The sequence below is a fragment of the Anomalospiza imberbis genome, chromosome 1, assembly GCF_031753505.1.
Source record: "Anomalospiza imberbis isolate Cuckoo-Finch-1a 21T00152 chromosome 1, ASM3175350v1, whole genome shotgun sequence".
Lineage (NCBI taxonomy): Eukaryota > Metazoa > Chordata > Aves > Passeriformes > Viduidae > Anomalospiza > Anomalospiza imberbis.
In genome coordinates this window covers 137,741,245-137,757,572 of record NC_089681.1, presented here as the reverse complement: position 1 = coordinate 137,757,572, position 16,328 = coordinate 137,741,245, and the positions used below count along the sequence as shown (strand labels likewise).

At 37.0% G+C, this 16,328-nt stretch overlaps 1 protein-coding gene across 12 annotated transcripts in view; it reads left to right on the top strand.

Annotated features, from left to right (window-relative positions):
• Positions 1-16,328, top strand: part of ARHGAP12 (Rho GTPase activating protein 12) — a 75,238-nt gene that overhangs the window by 27,372 nt on the left and 31,538 nt on the right. For 7 of the 12 annotated variants that reach the window (XM_068173122.1, XM_068173081.1, XM_068173061.1 and 4 more), the window contains exons 3-5: positions 4,787-5,050; positions 10,054-10,194; positions 11,762-11,842. In XM_068173122.1, the coding sequence (XP_068029223.1) occupies positions 4,787-5,050; positions 10,054-10,194; positions 11,762-11,842 (486 nt within the window). The remainder of the gene's footprint in view (positions 1-4,786; positions 5,051-10,053; positions 10,195-11,761; positions 11,843-16,328) is intronic. The other 5 variants (XM_068173107.1, XM_068173097.1, XM_068173088.1 and 2 more) reach the window with 2 other exon arrangements.

The window sequence follows — 16,328 nt, the reverse complement described above, 5'->3', positions numbered from 1 at the left end:
GTAAATAGGCCTGTATCTGTTAGAAAGAAAACAGTCCATAACATGTTTGTAAAAAGATAAACCAAAAGCCGAAAGAGGAAGGAAAAGATGAGCTAATTATTCCAGTTGAAGCTGTCACTTTATGGACACGAGTTTTTGAGATTTCTTTTGTATCATTCCCGTTGAATAAAGCTGGTATTGAAGTCCCAGGCCTTCCTAAAAGGACAGTGGGAATTCCTTGGCAAGAAACTCAGTTGTTGAGGGAACTGGGATGCTTCATTCCCGGTCTCAGGATGCTGTGGGATTTGCCTGTTCTCCTTTCTTCAGCTTGCTGCTGCAGTGACTGTATTCCCTTGCTTTCCTTCGATATAATATTCCTCTTTTGCATGAGTATGGACAATCTGTTGTTTGTAACTTCATAAGGAGTACATTTGCCTTTCCCTTTTGTTTTTTTTTTTTTTTTTTAAGGTTCTTCATTTTTAGCAGCTACTTACAGCAATCTGAATGCTGCAAGTGAAATGAAAGCTTTTACATTCAGGTTCATAGCATTAAAGTAAGCTGCAAACAGAGGCACCACAGTGAAGGCAATTTGATGTGTGGTAGGTCATGTTTTGCAGGCTAGCATTGCAGTCATTCTTTAAGCAATTGTTATGTTTTACAAGTTTTTATCTTGAATTTAAGTTCTGTAAAAGGAAAAAGGTAATTATGAGTTGCAGGCGAACTTGCTGTTGCACTCTGCCACTTCACAAGGTACTTTTCATGACTGAAATGTGTACGTTTGCTTTCCATAGCACTGAGTTCAGGTTTCCAGAGGCCTGATAGCATATCTGTAGCCTTTGTTAAAAATGTTGACTGTTCATTCATGAATGATTAACAGGTTGTTTTTTTTAGAGGCCCATATCTGCTTCCTACTGTGCCAGTATAAAAAGTGTGCTCTGAAAATGCTGTGTGTGCAGTCTCTGAAGAATGTTGTGTGTTGATCGTGGAAACTTGGTCCTGCTAAACCCTCTTCTTTATCAATTAGTGAGGCTCAATTAGCAAGGATCTTCTGAGAGACTGAGGTTAAATGTGGCAGATTTTTACAGTATTATACAGAGTAGTACTGAGTCTGGGAGAGGTCCTTTTGTTCTTGAAGTTGCCAGAGTGCTTAATGGGCTGTACAATTTTTATTCATGTTGTAGTGTCATAGGAGTATTTCTGCTTTCTAATTTTCTGACATCACTTTTCCAGCAAGAGTCCTTCACTGTTCTTAGCAAGAGAAAGCAACATGAAAAAGTCTGAAATCCATATCAAATAGCAAATGAATGTTGAAACGTTTGGAGTATAAGGCGTTTAGTGTGTGCATGCATGGGCATGTTGAAGGACGTGTTCTTGCAATTCTGATAGTGAGAAGACAAGGAATCTCTTTGGGAAGATTTAATTCCAAGTTTATGAGCAGTCAGAGTTTGATAGTGAAAAAAAAAAGGCCTCAGGGAGGGAAGTTCTCTCTGGAAGTCTTATTTAGTGTTAGCATATATTTAAATCTCCCTTAACTGTGTATGGTTTTGGGCATACACCCGTGGAAGTGATCAGGAGCTGGTTTGGGCTAGGTAATGCTTTGTCTATTTGTATTAATATATTGTCAGTGAGTAATGATTTTGATAAATGAAAGTTAAATTAATCTGCCTTTTGTCTTGAAATTACTCAAGTTTTTGCAGAACTCAGTTGTGAACTCACAAAGTGATCGTTTGAAAGGAAAGGGGGAGGTGGTGCAGTGCCCGGGAGCTCTACAGGGACATCCTCTGTGACCGCCTGTGTGGGACTCCCCTTCCCAGCCTGAGGGGGGATTGACCTTCCTGCCAACACTGGCACAGAATGCACACTAATGTTAACTTCTGGAAACTCTGAACTTTCCAAAAGCTGTTTTCTTATCAATAAATAGGATATTGACAAAATTAGCCTTGGTAAGGTTGAGTGCTGTTGAACTGAGCAAAATCCTAGACAAAACAACATACCTCATCGAGTGGCTCAGGGTATGAGGAAGTTTCGTTGTATGCTACAAGGTTATTAAAAATAGATCCTGATAACAAAGTCATATCCCTCAAAGACGTACTTATGAGCTAAGCTGTGTGTTATAGTCAGATTGGTGGCTTTGCATTTTCTTAATGCTTCACTGAAAGCAGTAATTTTCAGACGTCTTTCAAAAATCTTGCAGTTCCCCTGAAAAATCTGTCAGAAGAGAAAACAACAGGGAATGAAAGTAGCTGGAGGGCTGGCCTGGCAGGACAGCTAGTTGTCTCGTTTGTTGCTCAGGAGAAAAGTTCTGTCTTCTCTTTGAAAACCAGAAATTAGTATCTTGAGTTTGGAAGCACTAAGCATTCAGAAGAAAATCCCTCATTTACACTTTCATATCATGTTACTGTTTTAAACTTATCTTGTATGCTGCCTGAGTTTGGTGGCAGTACTTTGGCTGTGAGTATTGGCCGAGTACATCCATGTCCTGCAGTTTCATCTGGAGTTGTGCTGGTTATAATGCTGGAATGGCTGAAAACCTCCGTGTGAAGCTTCTGCGCCATATTCCTCTGTGTTGCTTAAGAAAATATTCCAATGCGAAAATACACCAAGCATTCTGTGTTGCAGGCTATTTAGAAAACACTTTTGTTAATACAAAGAACTGTTATTTTAGTGATAGCACTTAACTGTCTTAATTAAAACAAAATAGTAGCTGTTACACGCGGGCCAGACAGAGAAGCTGCCTTATTGCTTTGTGTGGAAGAGGAATTTCAGGAGGAGGTGAGGGTTGTGCAAGCCACCAGCCCCCCGTGGCAGCAGCCAGGGCGCTTGGTGGTGCTACTTTTGCCACTTCCTGAAAAGAGAGGAAGGAGCTGGAGGTTTGTGCGTTCTGTGGTGTCATTTCAGTGACAAACCCCGTGGTTTAATGGCAGGCTGGTTTACGCTGGTTTATGTGGGAGATGCAGCTCTGCAGGCTCTTGGACATCGAGGCAGAAATGGTGCTCTTGAATGAGGAGGCATCAGGACTATTGCTCCAACATCCCAGGGAATTGGTTCATCCCTGAACCAGTAGGGCGGTCTTCATTCACAGTAGTGTTGTTTATGCTCTTAGGGCTCTCAAGATCAACTGTACCAAAGGCAGCTGTTCTACCCTCCTCACAAAAAAATCCAAAACAAACAAAACAAAACAAAAGTCAACAAGTGTGACTTGGATAGTAAAAAATACCCTTTTACTGTTCATCAAGTTTTGTAACAGATTTTTCCTTTGAATCAGGTATAGGAGGATACTGGTTGGTTTTGGCTTTCAGAATTTGCCAGTGCTGCATTTTTTTTTTTTTGTTTTCAACACTTGTGGTTTGCCTTAGATGTACTGTACTTGCTATATCTGGTAAGCTGTGTTCTCTCTTTTAAAGGCATGCAAAACAAGTCCATGCCCGTTACAATCTCATTAAGTTCCTCTCGAGCTGTTTCCCCCTTTGGTTGTGGATATTGCCCATATTTGGTTCTACCTATGGTGCAATCAGTTTATATCTGATCGTGTGGTATGATATGCTGTCTTGCCTGAGCAAACCCTGATAATTTATGATTAGATGTGGCCTAGATTAGCATCTTATGATTTTAGTGTTTAGAAGTACATTATAAAAGATCTTTTATGTAATGCAGTAGCAACAGGAGGCACAAGGACTTGCCTACAGCAAAGCTGCTCAATTAAAACCAAAGGGATGGTATAAATTGTATAGTTTTTCCTTTAGAGTACCTAAATATTGTACCCCAAAATACAGAAATGGCAGTGTGTAACCAGGAAACTCTTTAATTTGGTTTAATAACTAGCTGCTTTCACAATCTCATAATCACAGTTTTCGTGAAAACAGATGCTCTTACAGTCTGCATGGTGTGTTTGTATTAGACTTAGAAATTGACCATTTGAAGATTTATTTCTCTCCTAAACACTGTAGGGGCTCATTTAGAAATACTTGTGGTTTCATTAAGTTCTTTGGTCTTCTAACAATAATTTCTGCTGTCTGTCACATTAGCCAACTATTTATTATTAAGCAATTGTCATTAGTGTTTTGTTTTCTTGTAGGTATTTGTTGTTCTACTTTTGTGCATGTATCTGAACAAAATCAAGTGGATAAGAATATCCACTTAATTTCTACAAGAAGAGAGGGGTAATTGAAACACTTGGTGATGTTGCCTAAAATATTTTCAAATAAGCATGTTTGACAAGGCATACAGGTGAACTGTCCAGGTGTTTTTCAGAATTTCTTAGTCACAACATTGTGCTCATCTTTCTGACTGAGCTGCCTGTTTAGACCTTGCTGAGAATGCCAAAGTGCTGCTTTACATTCACCATCTCTGGAACAACAGTGAGGTGGAAAGGTTGGGGAACAATCTTTGCCTAACAAGTGGCATCTCAGAAATGCTGTGTATTGTCTTCAACAAGATCACATTACTTACAGTTTCTGAGCAATACTTGAACTGTAAAGCTGAAGTTTTCCAGTAAGGCATGGCAAGCATATAATTTTTTGATGACGATTCCAGTGTATTTCAAATCCACTGTAAGACATAATTATCAGCTGTCATCTGGAGAAATGCTGAAAAATTGGTTCAGTATTAAATAAATATAGCTTGTGATATCTACCTTAGAATTAAGAATCTGGTGTTCTTACACCCCAGCATTTTATGGCTGTCCTTTGTGCTTTTTTATTTAACAACAAAAGGAGTTTGTTGGTTTGTTTTACTACTGCATTCTGATTTGTAGGGGAACATTCGAAAATTCATTTGCTCGTTAACAGTGCATTTCTTCTCTCAATAGCCAACTACTCCACCAAGCCAAGGGAGGCCTGATTCACCAGTTTATGCTAATTTACAAGAACTGAAAATATCTCAGTCTGCACTTCCACCTCTACCTACAAGTGCTCCAGTCCAAATAAATGGGGAATGGGAAACCCATAAAGATACGACAGGACGCTGTTATTACTACAACAGAGGATCACATGAGCGAACCTGGAAACCTCCACGGTGGGCCCGAGATGCAAGCAGTAATAAAGGGGATTCCCAGAGCCATGCAGATCATGAGGTAGTTCCTTCTGAGATCAAAAACAATGAGATTGTAATGCATATGAATGGTCTTTTGCTGTGGAATTTGGTATCTCTTGGTTTCAAGGTGTCAAGGAGTGTCTTCCTTTGTCTTTTTGTTATGTGTCCTGGTATGAAGTAGTCAACACTGTCACTCTTGAGTTGCTTTTGTGTACAGGAATGTGTACATGATCTATGTGGAAGAGTAGCAACTTGTAAAAATGCCTGTAAAAACAGCTCCATAGCAGATACAGCTTCTTTTGACTAGATTACAGTCAGGCCATAAACATATTCATGGGTATATCAATGGATTTTTTTCAGTATGTAAAAGTTCTGCTTTTGCCAAGCCTTTTGGTAAAGCTTTGCTGCTGACCTGGCTTGAGATAGTTGAAGCTTACTGTGAAGTTATTTATGTTAAAAGATGATTTGGACTAATATTTGAGGTGCTAATTTATTCTGTGCCAGTTACTAGGGAAAGTCTGATCGTGAAGTGTGTTTATCTGAACTGCAGTGGTTGAGATAAAGTAAAGGAATAGTTGGGAGATGGATATTACTATTTAGATGTGCTTAAAATAGTATTATTGTGTCCAAACAGTACTGAGGTTAACCAGTTTCCTGATGGAAAGAGAAAGCAAATATTTATCAAAAAATCTACATATTTCACTTCTATATTCCCTTTTCAAATATATATATATTGTTTTGGAAGATTTTCTCCTGTGCCAACTATATATAGTGTCTCTCTCTCTCTCTCTCTCTCTCTCTCTCTCTCTCTATATATATATATATATATATATATATGCTATAAAACCAGAGTTTAGTTTGAAAATTGAATTATGGACTGCTCAAATTTTTTGATTGCTGGAAGTCTGTCACAGAAGTCTACCTTTGGAAAGTTATTAACAGGAACAGGAGAGAAAGGGAAATGGAAACCTTTAATTTCCTTTGTCACTGGCCTTCACAGCAACTGTGACATCCACAAGCATTTAAATAGCCAAATTTTCCTGCCTCAGGCAAATGTCAGCAACAGGCAAACAGATGGAATGTTTATGCCTGTCCCTTTGGTGTCTCTGGTGATGGTCTCTTAATTTATCACTGACTTTCCTTTTGCTGGATAAGACTGGTTTTAGTCTGGGTAAGCCGATTGCTTTTTTGAGTAGTGATTCTCCTTGTCCTAGTAATGGTTTTCTCATTACTGTAGTTCCATCTCTAATAATGGTTTTCTCATTGTTGTAGTTTTTCCTTCTTTTCATGGAAGGATTGCAAGAGTTCTTTCTCCCTACCCATCTGCAAGTAATCCCTCTGACTACTACTCATACCTCTGTACCATCACTTCACCACATGGTTGCATCTTTGGAATGCTTGATTTTTTATTTACTTTTTAAAAATTGCCCATAACTTCTTTCATCTCAGTTCTTCTGTTTATTTGTGATGCTTCAGGTATCACAAGTATGCCATCAGACAGTTATGTCTATCAAGTTTTCAGTCTTTGTGAGACCAGTGGATGATACACATTTTGATTTTTAACTAGACACTAAGTCTGTATTATCAGTAGCATAAGCTCCTTGGGTAACTTGTGTCTTGACTGAGTAATCAAAATATTGCATGGTCATGTCAGTCCACTTACCAGCAGTCATGTTTTGATTTTGAAGCTGCCTTTCCCCCCACCCCTCTTTCCTTTGTTTCTTTTCTGTTCTGCATTTGGGAACATGCTCCACACTCCACTGTTCATGTTCCTTTTTGGAACCACTGGGTGTTTAATCCAATATAAAGTAAAGATTGAGATCCAGACCTAAGCTACAGGAAAATGTAAGGCATCTCAAATTTTGTCTGATTAGGAAAGGTTAGAGCTAACACATCTTATAATAATTATAAGTTGACTTTTATGCTAGTCTGAATTATGCTCTTAATAATAAAAGTGTACATGCAGAAGGATTAAAAGATAGTTTCTACTGATTTGTCCTCAGAGGAGCTTGTGTTGTATTAGGCAGCAAAATGGAAAGCGATGTAAAAATGAGAACTGAGAGATCAGATATTGTAATATATGAAACATGATATAGTTTATAGTTAGTCTTTGAACTTTGTGATTAGAAAATCAAATTTTATTGGATAATTAAAAAGGGGCAGAATTGTACCTTATTTGCCAAAGTAGCTGGTCACAGACATGGCACAAAGAAAACAGTTGTAGGTCATGACAGTTAAATGGATGGGATATGGGGAAGCAGTGAAGTCCTAGGACAGGGCCTGTAAGAAAGTGTATAAGATTTTGGAATTATAGATAAAATGTATTAGAGGCAGTGATTTGTTGATGCATCTGAGGAAGGTGTGCTTAACAGTGACTAGGAGGAATTTGTCAAGTGAAGTGATTTAATTAAGTTGAACTGTAAAAGGAATGAGATGTCACAATATCAGAGAAGACAAACCCTTAATACCTGGATAGGAGATCATAATGTGAAGTAGACATCCACAAATTACCCAACAGCTGTAGAAAAGCAATGGGTTTTAATTGAATTTCAAAACTAGATTTAAATTATGTCCAGAATGTGATTTCATTCCATGTTTTTTGTTTTAATATAAACAAATGGTAATAAAGGGATGGTAGCTTCCTTAATTAGTATTCTTCCTGATTATTTTCACTTTCACAAGTAGTAGTAATGTTAAAAGCTAGAAAGGTTAAGTGATAGAAGGGACATAGATAGTTGTTCCTAGTAAATGCATGGTGATGAACTGGTCTCTGCCCCCAGGAACTTTCTGTGTAATAGAAAAAAAGCCAAGAATGACAATAGAAGCAATGCTGTGGGGGACCTTTTCTGTAATTCTCTTTAATGTCACAGCAAAGATCTTATATGGTGTCAGGTTGGGCACCTGTCTGCTTAAGATGGGTTTATTTAAGTGTGGGATAGTGAAACTGGGGATGAGACTTGAGATAAAGTATGGACGATATGAAAAAAACATACAGGCAGTTAATGCTGAAAAAGTGTTGAAAGTGAAATTGAAAGCTGTGGAACATGGTTTAGCCAGTGCTCTCTAAACCTTGTTGATGCAGCTTTAGCAGCTGTTCCTGACAGCTAGGGGACAAGGAATGCCTTGACTTGGTAAAATTTGTAATAACTCAGGAATTTTGTTGAAGTTTAGGTCTGCAAACATACAGGATATGAGTTAAGCCTTGCAGCATCTAAACTATTATTATATGGATGCCATGCAGACAGACACATTACCAGTCATCCTACTATGCAACAGTGGTTTTTCTAGGAGAATTTTAATTTTTAGGTCCTCCGTTTAGTTTTACCTGTGTAGGGTGCTTCTTCAGTATCAGAAGTTGCTTGGAAGAGGCCAATACCAATTATATTATTAGGTCATAACCTCTGCAGATAGTAATAATAAAAATGTCTAAAGTCTTCTACATTGATTTGCCATATATCAATGCAATTAATATTTAACTATTAAAACCATGTAAACATAAGTACGTGTATACAATATAGTTATCCTATGAAACAGTAGTTCAAATGGGGTCAATAGCACCCTTGGCGACTCTTCAGTCTTCATTCTGCAAGTGTAAAAATGGGACTGAAGACTCCCTGCTCCCTCTGCTCTCCTCTCCTCCCCACAGTGGTTAGGAATTGGCACATAAGAATTTCACATTGCCCCATGTGCAAGAGAGGTAGCACTGGTTAATCCATAGTTTACATGCTCACATTCTGTAAACTGTAGAGGACATTTGCATTTTTTCGTGTTCCTTAATTAATGGTCTAAAAATTTCCTGTGGGTTTTCCTGTGCTTGGTAAACTGGGTCCTGTCAGTTAAAGGAGTGTGTGTCACACAAGGGGTAAGGTACTCAGAAAAGTAACACCAAAAACCTATGTAGAAATCATTGGGATATGTCACTAAACATATAGCCTTTAAAACCACTGATTTTTAAAAACTGGGGAGCTTCTGATAATTGAATATTTTTTATAAGACTTGATTTTTTTGGGAGAGGTTTTTTCCTATAAAAAGTCGAAATTGTGTCTCTCTCCTGCCTTACAGTTTTCCTCAAAGCCCTTATGCCAATGTTATTGAACCATAGTGTTTTATTCCTGTAGTTTCTGAGTAGCAGGGTGTCTTCAATATTTTGCCTCCTGCTAGCTGAGGATCCAAGACACTGTAAAAGGAAATCTGCATAGAATTCCTCAGGAGACCACAGCATAGAGATGTTGTGAGAGATCAAAGAAGGGAGAATTTTTTTTTGATGCATGGAATGGATGCTTAGAATAAGACCTACAGTGTGTTAGCAAGGAGATGAACAAGGTTTATGGGGGAACAGAAATTGTTTGATGTGTGTGTAAAATCTTTTCTCTGCATTACACATCAAACTTGTTCCTAGGATAATAATTGACTTCTACCTTCAGGAAACAATTTTTCACCTCAGCTAGCTGTGCCTTGTGGAAAGCCTTGCTTTTGCAATGCTCTTTGTCATGTGCATCAGAGTTGGAAGGAGGAGGGTGGAAATTCATAATATCTTAAGATGCAGTGGACAAATACTGTAAAATGCTGCCATCTAAGAAGGTGAAACTGGAGTTTCAAGTTGTCCTTAACCACTCCTGTTTCCAGATGTATTTGAGAAAAGGAGAAGGATTTAGGTATGAAATAAGGGATGGTGGTAGAAAACCGAGGTAGCAGGGCTCACAGGTTTTTTTTAAGGGAATGCAGATTACTAAAGCTAACTCTTCATCAGTAATGTAAATTTGTAGGAATGAAATTTGGATAGACAAAACCCCTGGGGTGTAAATTTGAGTAGTGAAATCTGATATAGTGGAAATGAAAAAAAAAGTATCAGTAAAAGCTAGTTCTGAAAATACTTTGAATTGTCTGCACTGTAAAAATGCATCTCATTCTCTCATAAGATATAAAAATGTGAACTCCCTGTTTTCATTACTATTCTCTTTCTAGTCAAATAATCTTTGCTATTTCAGATTTTAAAGCGCTTTCATTCTCAAAACTGCCTTGTATGTTTCTGACTACTTGTAGCATCTTTCATCAGAAGAAAACGACCACAGTTCTTGTTACAGCCAGTCAGATAGTCAGTATGGTTCTCCTCCAAAGGGTTGGTCAGAAGAGTTGGATGAACATGGTCAAACCTTATATACCAATGACTATACTAATGAAAAGGTACTTTTTCCTTCTTCTCATCATGTGTTCTAAATCTTTTCCACTAATTCACTTCTAGAAATGAAACCAGCATTTCCAAAAGTGAAGAGCGTACCTCAGCAGTAGCTCCTTTTGTTTTTTTAAAATATGCATGAAGCTTTAGCGAGTGAACAGACTTTTTTTCTTATGTTTTTGTTATTTAAAAGAAGTTTTATTTCCAGTTACATATCAGATTATATTAAATAAATATACCATGTAGAATTTTTTTAGTTCCTGCCCTCCCCCTTCCTCTTGGTTATACTTCAGGAATGAACTTCATATCAATAAGTTTTTCTTACTGTCTTTCAAGAGCTGATCTTGTCTACATAAACCTTCTAGTTAAGATGTTTTTAAACTGAATGTAATGCTGCTTTATCACTTTCATAATTTCCTTTATTAGAGATTTTTCACTACTGCTTTCAGATGTAGACAAACTTCTAAATTAAACTACAGCCATATCAGCAGAGTTATGCCCTGTTCTTACAATCTAATTGCTGCTGAAAACTTACTGGGATTCTGGGCATGCCATAAAAAATTCTCCCACTTAGGATAAATTACAGTACTTGTTTCTATTTGTAAAGCAGTCCATTTTTCTAATTGTTCACTGAGGTTGCATTTTGAGTTTTTTGAACTTCTAAAGTTCACTGAATCAGTACTTTGTCATATTATAGCACCACCTATTCTTGAGTTGAATTAGGCAAGTTTTATTTGCAAGAATTTTCTAAGTAGCTAGAATTTTTGTCAGTTTTAGAATTTTATCATCTTCAATCTGTTTCTGACAAACATCTGTAAAGCACATTCCTATGTTTTAGCAAATATGCAGCCTTCTTTTTTAATTGCACTGGGATTGATAAAAAACAGCCTTTTCTACTACAAACAGTTATGGAAAGGCAATCTTGTGAAACCTGCTTGAGCCAAGAGCCTTGCTGTGAGTGTTTCTGTGTTTTTCTGTAATCATCTTGTTGAATTTTCCTCATTACAATTCTTTTCTTTCTGCATGAACAATCCCAGTTGTCATGGGTTTACTTCTTTGGTTGTGGGAGGTGCTTGTAGAGGTTACAGAAATTATATTGTCTTCTTCATGACTTCTCTAGGGACTGCATCTCTTGTTTATAGTGATGTTTTAAAAAAGTTGTTCAACAAGTGCATAAATCTCTCATATAATCAGCAGTTGCTGGTTGAGCTGCTTTTTTGTAATTTTGTGTATAAGATCTTGATGCAGATCTGATGAAAAAATTGTGCCTCCCTAAACTGACAACATAATGTTGATAAGAATGAGATATGTTACCTTAAAAAAATCTATCACAATCTCTTGTGTGATATTGCTGGACTTTTTTGTGAGGAGATACAGAAGAAAAAAAAAATCAGGATGCTGAAAACTGTTACTCTTACTGCAATCTAACCTTGGTTAGTTAATGGAGGTTGTGCATTAGACACGGCTGAAGTGGATGGCACTTAATTAAAAATTAACTTTAAATCTCAGGTCTCAGATTTACTGTTGTGACTGTCACTCTGATTACGTTTTCTATCATCACATTTCTTTCTGCAGTGGATAAAACATGCAGATGAACAAGGTAGACCGTACTACTACAGTGCTGATGGTTCCAGATCAGAGTGGGAGTTACCTAAGGTGAGTGACCTAAAAAAGAAACTTCAAAAACTTGGGGCTTTCCCCTGTTCCTGAATAGGTGTTCTATCAGGCCTTTAATATGAGGTATTAACCACCAGAGGACTCAGATATTGCTGTTTGTTATTTATTGCATTATTGTGGAATTTCTGATGATGAAGAGGAAAGAAAATGTACTCCAGGACATGAAAAATAGATGTATGTAGCTTATTCAGATGTCAAAGGAGATCTGGTGTCTTTGCTGAATAGAGCGAAGGTTTTATGCAGGGCTGCAGAATAGTATCTGTGATTTTCCTGTGATAAAGAAGAACTGTATAGGAAAAAGGAGAAATCTTCACTGAAAAACTGTAGTCTATTTTTAGAGCCCTCCAAAGTGCTTATACAAATATGTGTTGAATAACAAAAGTTTCAGCATAGTTTTGTATCTTTGAGGATGGCACAGTTTCACCAGAATTGTGTTCTGGTATTTTTTAATTTCGTAGTGAAAATAGAAATTTGTAGGGAAGTGACAGATCTGGGGACACTTGGTAGTCTGAGGATGTATCTAATACTATTTAATTCACATATTCACTTCAAAAAACTAGGGCATTTGTCATATGGATGTTGTTATGTATGTCTTCCCTGCTATTTATTCAATACTACATAATAAGCTGTGGCCATGAAAAAAATAGTTTTGCACTAAATTGTGTGCATAAAGCACAGCAAAAAGCACGTTTCTCCATTATTGTTTTATCAGTACAAAAATCAATCTTGAGTCACTTCCACTTAGAAAGGAACAACCTTAATAGGTAGTGCTTTCATAATACTTGTGAGAAAATGTTTATGAAAATTATGAGTGAAGTTATATACTAAGCTGTTTTGTTATGTCATTAGAAGAACATGCATCTGAAGCACTGAAAAGTTGAGTTAGCTTTCAGAATTCTCCTATGTCAGTCTGATGTGTTAGATAACTTAAATTTTGTAACATCTCAATGTAACAATATAATCTGTACCTATTGGTTTTAAAAGCTGTTTAGCTTTTGATTAGTTATTGGATTTATTAGAAGTCTTAAAATCTGATAGACCAGGTTTTACCAGAAGTAATTATTACTTCAATATGTATAATTAAAATAATTTAGGGGAATAATGTCATGAGTACTTCATTCTGTGACTTCTGCTGTGCAGAAAGTTTTGACTTGGAAGAAATTATATTTCACGAAAATAGATTGAATTAGGATTTGAATTAAATAGCAAATTGCCTTTAATCCAATTAGAATAAATCACAAAGGTAATCCAGAACCATTACCTGAGGTACATTAGGCGGCATAAGGGAGTGGGTTCTAGTATTTGTTTAACAATGCATGTTATTCTAGTGATTCTAAACAAAGTCTGAGTTCTGTTATATTAGTAACCACTTTCAAAATGAAACAGCCTTTGGTTTGTAATTTGTGATCTGAAAGTGATCACATATTGATGTTAGAAATTTTCCTTGAAAATTACTTCTCATGATCCATTTGGGTGGAATGCACTTTTTAATTCCTTCTTGAGACTAGTAAATCTTGACTGGTAGCAAATAAAAGGTTAACAGAAGAAAATGAGCAATTGACTCTTAGATTCAGAATCCTTAGCTTTTAACTTTAAATTCTATGGAATAGATTAAATATTTCAACAAAAGATTTAGCTAGTTTTATGTAACTATATATTTGAAGATGTTATGCTTGTGAGTAATTAAACATGATTGAAGATTAGTCTCTCAAAGGTCTTGCTGGAGCTGGTTATAAAGTACTTAAATGAATTTGAAAGAACACTCAGACCACAAAACTGCTTTGAAGAAAAATAATCTATGTTGAATGTTCTCCTGAGTAGTGAGAGAAAACCATAGAAAGATCTTAGCATTGTAACACTTGTTTAAATGAAAAGTAAGTTACTAGGAAAAATCCTACTCTTGCTCAGGTGTGGTTTTTTTTGTTTGTTTGTTTGTTTGTTTTTCCCCCAGTGTATTTAGCACAAATATTGCCTTCCATATCTTGTGAAATAAAGTGATGTAATACCATGGTCATGTAATGCTATAAACCAGAAAAAGAAAATAATTTTTTTTTTGTTAGATGGTTCTTAATAATCTGGATTTCATTAGACTAAGAATGGTTCAGAGATTTCTGGAAATAGCACACTAGCTGAGCTAATACTGTGACATTAAAAATCCTCAGAGCAGTAGAATTAAGTATAAATGTGCACATGCTTGGGAATAACACATTGTTCTTGTACGTGTGTTAAAAATTGTGAGGGTATATGTTGGGAAGGGAGGACAGTTACAAAACAAATTACTTTAGACAGTCTCACAGAAAGCCCTCCAGTCATGTGGATTTAAATAACATCTAGGAATAGCTGGATGCCTCTGGCTAAAAATGATGTTTCAGATGCAGTAGCTTTGACAACTGCTGAAAAGTCTATTAAGGCTCATGATGAGTGTGACCCAGCTTTTTGCAGTGGAAGAGAAGAACATACTGAATTAATCTTTAAAATGGATAATAATATTTTAATCATAGTTTCTACTACATCCTGCAGAAGACTGAGATTTCTCATCTGCAGCATTATCCTGTATTCAGTTTTTGGTTCTTGCAATTATTAAAAAAAACCCCAAACCTACCAAAATAATCAAGCAACAAAAAAACCCCAACAAACAAGCAATTAAAAGTTAGAAAATAAAATATGTTTATTTCCTGTTTAGTGAAAAAATACTGTCTAAATTCAGTTTAAGGGCTACAACCCTATTCCAGAAATGTAGTTTTCTAATAGGAGTTTTATGACTTAAATAAGATATCTCTAGTAAAGGTGAGGAAACTCATCTCAGGAGTGAGAACTCCCTAATTTCTGAAGTTTCAAAAAAAAGTTAACCTATCACAATGACAAAAAAAAAGGTGGGGAATCTAATAAATATTGAAATAAATAGCTCAAATGAGAGTTAGAGGGGACAACCTAATAAAAAGTAGAGATTAAAAATCTCTCGGACTTTTAAAATGCATTCCTAGGCCAACACCTGACATAAGAGCAGGATGCTTGGCCTTCCTCTGAGCAAGCTCTCTGTTCCAAGAGTAGCATTTGGAAGAGAATGTGTCTACTAAAAGCCTCTGGAGTGAACTCAGTTTTAGTGTTAATATTTACAGACTGTGCATAAGCTCTCCTTGCTGTGTCCACAGAGGAAGCAGTAGCTGGAGGAGTTTCATTTTTGGCAGTGTTCATGGGCCAGCAGTCTGGTCATTCACTCTGTGCACAGCCAGCCTGGGGGGTGAGCTCAGGGGCCTCAGTTCTGGTACTTGGTGAATGCTTTTCCTGATGGAGACCTGAAAACTGTCAGAGCATTGATAGCTGAAGAAATTACAGTAAAACAGGGGGCAAGTAATGTCAGGAACATACTTTGCAATCAAATGGTGAAGGAAAATGAATATGAGAACATGCAAACAAAACTTGGTTGTCTTATAGTAAATTTGTCTTGTTCTGAGCTGTGCTGCTGGATTTGTGGTTTACCCTCTGTGCTGGCATTTGAGTCTACTGCAAGTCAATGCACTAGGCAGTTTCATTAGCAGTAGTGACATTCTTGTGCTTAAGTTTGGGATTGGCTGGTGAAAGTTGAGACAGCTTCAGTTGCTGTGAGGATCCAGGTGGTTTTTACCAGCACAAGTTGTTAAAAAAACAAACCCGAGTTAAGTATGAGAAGGTAGTCAGGGCTTTTTTTCCTTTCTCTTTAGTATTTGTATTTCTACTCACAAAACTGGTCTGATCTTCCTCATTCATCCTGGGCTTTAGTGCTTTTACCTCCCCCCCAGCCTTTGCTTGGGCACACAGTAGGACCTGAGGCAATCAGCAAGGATTTGGGGCTGCTCATCAAAGATCCTCTCCACCTTTGTGACCCTGAGGATTAAAAGGGGAAGCCATGGATGTCCAAGAGAGCAAAGTGAACAAATCAGGTTATCCAGAGGTGTCTTTCAGTCACTGGTACATTTGAGCTTGAGCTGCTTGTCCCAGTGGTCTCATTCTGCCTGGGTTCTGTTCCTTCTGTGTGGCTGAGGCCCCCAACTGCTGCCACCCTGACATTCTCTGGCAGAGAAATCTTCATTCCCTAGAGAAAGGAAGGGAACGAAATCCCTTAAAAGGGCAAAAATAATCCTTATTTATTTATTTATGAGGGTTTAAGAAAAATTGTTACAGCTTTTGCTTTTCTTATCAACTAAATCAGTAACACTAGGTGTTACATATATCACAACAACAAAAAATTTTATTCAAAGCCAAGGACAGTAGGAGCACTAGAAAGCCGTTTTGTTCTGAGGCAGCTTTAATTTAAAGAAGGTTCTATTTCAGACAGTCTTTCGGAACAACTGCGAATAACATAGATGAGGTGCTAAAGGGTACTAGGATAGCAGAATGTTTTTAAATGCTGCTGTTTTGATATTTGATTGTAGTAAGGTTTTCTAAAATGTTTCAGGTCTTTTACCAGCTTTCAGTATTGGTTGCT